The sequence below is a fragment of the Nuphar pumila genome, chromosome 7 (assembly GCF_984573655.1).
Source record: "Nuphar pumila chromosome 7, dmNupPumi1.hap1.1, whole genome shotgun sequence".
In the NCBI taxonomy this organism is placed as follows: Eukaryota; Viridiplantae; Streptophyta; class Magnoliopsida; order Nymphaeales; family Nymphaeaceae; genus Nuphar; species Nuphar pumila.
The window spans coordinates 87,440,166-87,447,228 of record NC_143255.1 but is presented as its reverse complement, the minus strand read 5'-3'; the positions used below and the strand labels follow the sequence as shown (position 1 = coordinate 87,447,228).

General features: G+C 44.2%; 1 protein-coding gene across 1 annotated transcript; it reads left to right on the top strand.

Annotated features, from left to right (window-relative positions):
* Positions 1–3,404: 3,404 nt before the first annotated feature.
* On the top strand, positions 3,405–4,429 carry LOC149832425 (putative pentatricopeptide repeat-containing protein At3g15130). The gene is made up of 2 exons (XM_090013244.1): positions 3,405–4,036; positions 4,366–4,429. Exons 1-2 carry the CDS (start codon positions 3,405–3,407, stop codon positions 4,427–4,429), a joined length of 696 nt encoding a protein of 231 aa, XP_089869370.1.
* Positions 4,430–7,063: the final 2,634 nt, after the last annotated feature.

Sequence of the window (7,063 nt, the reverse complement as noted above, 5' to 3'; positions counted from 1 at the left end):
AGTTTTTTGACTGCCTAAGAACACATATGAGCATGTTATAATCACATATTCAGTTTTTTGACTACCTTAAAACACATATGAGCATGCCAAAATCACATATAAAGTTTGTTTACTGCCTTAGAACATATATCATTTATGATAGAATCACATATAAATTTTTTTGCTTTGCCTGCCTTAGAGCACATATGAGCATGCTATAATCACATATTCAAATTTTTGACTGCCTTAACACACATACGAGCATGATCAAATCACATATATAGCTTTTTGCCTGCCTTAAAGCACATCTGAGCATGGTAGAATCACATATAGAGTTTTTCTAGCTGCCTTAAAACACATATGAACATGCTATAATCACATATTCAATTTTTTGACTGCCTTAGCACACATATGAGCATGATAGAATCACATATATAACTTTTTGTCTGCCTTAGAGCACATATGAGCATGATAGAATCACATATAGAGTTTTTTTGTTGCCTTAGAACACACATGAGCAGATGATAGAATCACATATAGTGTGTAATTTATTTCATTATATTTTGTTTATCAATACTGACTTTTCTTTTCTTGTGTAGGCTGCTAGCGATAATCAGCGTAGCGGTGCTGAAGGGACAGATAAAGGCAATGAACAAGAAGACACACAAAATCTTGGCGATGATTAGAGAACTGTGTTGAAGAAGTTTTATTTTTTTATGTTTCCTAATTGTAATTGTTGAATTGTAAATAATTAAACTTGTTAATTTTAAGGTGAAATAATTAATTGTTGTAGATTCTTTTTATATGGAATTTTTTGTGTGGTTTGTTTTTTATTTACAGGAAATATAAATTGTACAGGAAATATAAATTGTACCGTTCTCGGTATTTAATTTTCAAATAAATTTTTTTAATTTTTTTTCGTGTTTGCGACAGATTAGCGACGGAACCATCCGTCGCTATTCATATAAATCTAGCGACGACCTAGCGACGAACGTAAATCCGTCGCCAAGCCGTGCTCGCCGTTTAGTACCGGCGGATTGGTGACGGAATACAACGCTCGTTAGTTCGTCACACTTAGCGACGGACCTGGCGACGGATTTATTCTGTCGCCAGTTAGCGTCGAAAAATTCGCGACGTAAGCATACCGTCGCCTCGTCGTCGCTAATCCATCGCTAACAGGTGTAGCGACAGAATGTGGTTGTCGCTAATCTACTGCTTTGTTGTAGTGGTTTGGAATCTCGACGCTGGGATGGACATTTTTGTTAAGGTGTTTGGAATCTCAGTGCTAGGATGTGCGTTTATGCATTTGGGATGGGAAGTGAGTAGGGATGGCAGCGGGGCGGGGGACAAGGTCTCCATCCCCGCCCCGCCTCAAGATTTTATCCTCCACCCCCGCCTTCATCCCCGTTTCATGTCCTCCATCCCCGGTTCAAACGGGGATGAGGCGGGGCGGGGGGGGGGGGATATTGCTGGGAAAAGTGGTCGGGGCGGGGATCGTGGCGGGGCGGGGAAAAGTGCACGTCCATCCCCGCCTCCACCCCCGGACGGGGATGGATTTTAACCTTCGTCCCCGCCTCCATCCCCGTTTCATACCCTTCATCCCCGGTCCAAACGGAGTGAGGCGGGGCGGGAGCCCGCTTTCCCCAGTCCACTGCCATCCCTAGAAGTGAGGTTCTTTCTCCTTTGTATTTACACTAAAGGATGGATTTGGCAGCTAGGTGGTAACTGGCAAAGCAGCTGCCACTTCCTCAAATGCATAAACCCCATAAACTCCCATCCCAGTTACCTAGCTCAAACAGGCCCTAATAAACGCCCATCTCAGCTACCTATCCCAAACAGGCCCTAAAGTTTCCTGTTTGGGATCGGTAGCTGGGATGGGCGTTTATGGAGATTATGCATTTGAGGATGTGGTAGCTGCTTTGCCAGCTACCACCTCTAGGGCCTGTTTGGGAGTGGCAGCTGTCAAATCCATCTAGTTTAAATACGAAGGAGAAAGGGCCTCGCTTTCAATCACAAATGCATAAACGCCCATCCTAGCACCAAGATTTCAAATGTACCACCATGGGCGTTTGACCAAATTTTGGCCTTGGTAACGCCAAATGCATAAACGCCCATGCCGGCATCGAGATTCCAAACAGGCCCTTGGCGTTAAAGAGCTATCCAAACAGCCAAGGACTTCTCCACAACCGTTATTGTTTTACTTGTTGCAGCCATAAACTTCACGTCACGATATTGGACTTAAGCGATTCTTAGATCATTGGAAAGCTTACGTCTTATACTTTAATTCACATGTATAACAATCATAGGTATTAGAAAGAAAATGGCCGTTTTGGGGTCAAAATTATACTTAAAAGAAAATTACTCTTTTGAACTTCAGATAAATTATCCATTTTCAAAACCCTAGTTGGCTGAAATTGAGGTGTAAACAATTTATAACCATGTCAGAGAATTTTCTAGAGAGGAAAAATATCATATAAATAAAAAAATTTGCTCTTCAAGGGAAAATCTTTAGAAAATGTTGGCACAAAGTGTTGTCTATTTTGAAAATATGGTATTTCTAATAGTATCCAATTTTAACAATATCAAAGACATTTGTGAATATAACCGAAAATTTTCAACATGATTGGTACATAAGTATATTTTCAAAGAAAGAAAAAGTAGAGAAAGGGAAGCCCCAAACTAAGGTAAAAATATAAATATATAATATGAAAATATATTGTTTCTAATACTATCTAATTTTAACAATATCAAGACATTTGTGAATATGGCAGGCATTTTTCACTGTGACTGTTGCATAACTTTCAAAGAAAGAAAAAGTAAAGAAAGGAAAGCCTCAAACTAAGGCAAAAATATAAATATAAAATGAAAATATAGTGTTTCTAATCGTATCCGATTTTAACAATATCAAGATATTTGTGAACATAACCGGCATTTTCCATCGTGATTGTTGCATAAGTATATTTTCAAAGAAAGAAAAAGTAAAGAAAAGGAAGACCCAAAATATGCTAAAATTATAAATTTATAAAAAACGCCGTTGCCGGGGATCGAACCGGGTCACCCGCGTGACAGGCGGGAATACTCACCACTATACTACAACGACTCGTTGATTACGTGTCCATCGTATATTTTATGTCATTAGTTTTCTTGTCAAAGCATCCATGTTCGCCAATCCGCCGTTTCTATTCGGAAGACCCGCTCAATGTAACAATGCTATTGGATTTGCCATTGCTCTGACGTCATCTGTGAGGCACAACTCCACCTTGTCAGCCACACGATTTCACGGCAAGATCATCAAATCAGGATTATCTGATGACGCTTTCTCTCTCAACCATCTCCTCACCGTGTACTCTGAACTCGGCCTGTTTGCATATGCGCGCCAAGTGTTCGACGAAATGCCTCAAAGAAACCTTGTGTCTTGAACGTCCATGATAGCAGGATACGTCCATCGTGGTGACTTTGTGAAAGTTCTGGACGTGTTTTTTCATGTGAAGATGTCTGGAATCCAGTCTAATGAGTACACTCTGGGTAGCGTGTTGAAGGCCTGTGGTAGTCTTGGAGCTCTTGAATTTGGGATCTCCGTTCATTGTTTGAGTTGGAAACTTGGAATTGAGATGAATCTGTATGTTGGTAGTGCTCTTTTGAACATGTATGCAAAGTGTGGAATCATTCATGCATCAGAGAAGGCGTTTGATAGTATTATGGAGTGTGAGGACTTGGTTTGCTGGAATGCGATGGTTGGTGGTTATGTGTGTAATGGATATGGAGAGGACGTCATACAACTTGTGTCCTGTATGATTCATAAAGGCATGGAATCTGACCAGTTCACCTTAACCGGTGAGCTTGAAGGGTGCTCGATGACAGAGAATTCTGATTACGGGCGGCGGATTCATGGATTGATCTGCAAGTCTGGATGGGCTGCATTTGATACGTCGGTGATGAATTTGCTTGCTGGAGTGTACTTTAAGTGTGGCAACGTTCAGGTATTTGGTGAGATGGATGCAATAGATATAATTGTTGGACATTTTGGGTTTAAGGGTCCAACCTACAGTGTGACCCAGTTTGACACAGCCATTAGTGGGTCACGTAACTGGCCAAGTAATGGAGATAGTGGGTGGGAGTTACGTGAATGTGGAGAGACCACATTCACGTAACTGCCTAATCTCCCATTACAAATAAGGGGTTAGGGGCTACTGGGATGATGAGTGACTTGTAGCTGTTTCCCTGCCCAAATTCTGCTCCGCATTCGGACGCTGCGGAAAGGGTCCTGCTCACCGTCGACATAAGGCCTGGGCTCATTGTGGGCATCGACCGGCTGAGGAGAACGCCGAACTACCTACATGATTAATGGCGAATCCAGGTACGCTCCCTGTCATGTTGTTTTTACAGGGGTATCGCCAATATTGGGTTATGGGCCCACTTCCACGCATTTCCGCTGCGCGTGGCTGTGTAGGGCGATTTGGCGTCGGTAGAGTCGCCATGGGGCGACAACCACCGATTTGCTGCAGACTGTCGCCGTGGGGCGACAGTCTGTCTTCACCGGCAAATGTCACCGAAAAGGGCGACATTACATTCTCGGTTTCATGGTTTCAGGCAAAACTCATAAAAAAAAATGTACGTTTTTATACCTGTGGTCGGTTTTGCCGTCGCCGGGAATATCGCCGGAGCCGTCGCCTGATTCTGTAACCGGCAGATATAAAAAAAAGGGTTTAAAAACCCATTTTTTCTCTGTTTTCCTTTTTCGTCATCGGGCGAGAGGCTTTTGCCGGAAAACAGCAGAGCTGTCATCGGCGGTCTTGCCGGCGCCCTGGATACCCCACCTCATCGCCGGAGTTACCTGCGAAACCGGCGACAATAAAAAAAAAAAAAATTTAAAACCCTTACCTGTCACCGGGAAGGGGGTGGGTTGTCGCCGTGGGTTTTCGCCGTGGAGGGGCAGCCACTGGCCGGCGGCATCCTTACTGATGTTGCCGGGGCTGCCGCCGGACTGGCAGGCGCTGCCGAGCTCTTCAGCCATCGGATGGCAGCCACCATCATCGCCGTGGGGCGACGCCTTCTGTCGGGGAGGATGACGCCGGACCGGCGTCACCGTGGGGTGACGCAGGTCGCCGGCATTTGCTCCGGTCGCCGTGACGGTGACGTGGGTCGCCGTGGAACCGGAAAAAGGGGGAAACCGAATAACCCCTTTTCTGTTTTCTTAAAACTGAAACAGAAACCATCGGGTTTCTGTTTAAGTTTTAAAATCGGACCAGATCGGGTCCGGCGACGCGACCCGTGGACAGACCCGATCCAAACCCTTTTGAGTGGATCGGGTCTGCTCCATTACCTTTTGGATCTGACCCGGACCCATAAAGGTACTGGGTCTGGGTCTGATCCGGAAAGGATTGGGTCCGATCCGGACCCATTTTGGATCGGGTCCGATCCGGGACCATTAAGGACCGGGTCGGACCCGGATCCGGTTTTATCCGGGTCGTACCCGGGGTCCTTTTCGGACCGGTTCGAACCCGGTATTCGGTTTGGACCGGGTCATACCCGGGTCCATGTTGGACCGGGTCATACCCGGGTCCATGAAGGACCGGATCATACCCGGGTCCATATAGGACCGGGTCATACCCGGGTCCATGTTGGACTGGGTCGAACCCGGTATCCTGTCTGAACCGGGTCGTACCCGGGTCCATGATGGACCGGGTCGAACCCGGTATCCATTTTGGACCGGGTTGAACCCGGTATCTGTTTTGGACCGGGTCCGACCCGGGCCTGTTTCGGACCGGGTCGAACCTGGTATTCGGTTTGGACCGGGTCCGACCCGTATTAAGTATGGGTCGGGTCAGACCCGGATCCCATTTGAAACTGGGTTGGATCCATAAAAACAAGATCCAAACACTATTGAGACTGAATCGGATCAGGAACCTGATCCGACCCCTTCCGGAACCGGTTCGGAGCCGTTTTTGACCGGTTCTTTCCAGTTTTTCATCGGTTCCGGGATGCTGAGACCCTGTTTTCATAGATTTAAAGAAATACAGGGATTTTGGTATACGGTTATAGGGTTTTATGGAACTTTTGTTCATATTAAGTACCGGTTTATAAGGTTCGGAACCGGTTCAGACCCTTAGATGACCGGTTCAGGGCGGTTTCAGACCGGTTCAGAGTGTTTTTAGACCGGTTCCTACATGTGGACCCTGGGTTTTACCCATATGAGCATGCTTTTGTTATTTTTCATGCTTTACAAAGTATTTATTTTGAATAATGCATGACTTATGCATGTTAATTCATGTATTTAGCGTTGGTTAAGTTATGCATGATGATTTTAAGCATGAATTATGACTAAATTTATGATAATTAGTTTATGCATTTTTGTTGTAGTATAAACTAATATTATGTCATGAATATACATGCATTAAAATGTGTGCATGGGTGTGCTCCATAATACGAATAAATTTTTCGGTAAAAGATTTTGATTAACCGATTCATGTAATCACCAAAGTGATCTGAGTCGTGTTAATTGAGGATTCTTTGAACCGTATTAAGATTCGTAATTATGATTGTGTGTGAATTTATGAAACATCGATTCTACCCAAAGGTAGGTCGTTGTGTTCCAAATTTACACAGGGTGTGATAGTAGATATGCATTCCAGCCCATGAAGCATGTTCGTACCCAAAGGTACAGTGCTGAATTGCCTCTGGATTCATGATCTACTAGTTTCACCAACTGAAGTCAATTCCTTGGGAATTGAAGAGACGGAGCAATCATGAGTATTATCGTTTTCACCAAAGTGAAACGATAATGGCTCAACTATGCTTGTCTCAGAAAAGGTGAAAATAAAGGGTCTCACTTTTACCTTTTCAACACGAGTCTCGTTTGAGCAATAATAGTAACATCTTTCCGTTTTTCGTTCCTTTTATCAGGTTCCGTCCATATCGACGGTTCTAGTAGTATCCCTATCTTAGACGGATCGAATTTTTCTGATTGGAAAGAAATTGTGTTGTTCACTTTGGGCTATATGGATTTAGATCTGGCCCTTAGAATTAACGAACCTCCCACTCTTACAGAGCAGAGTACAACTGATCAGAAGGCTGCCTCTGAGAA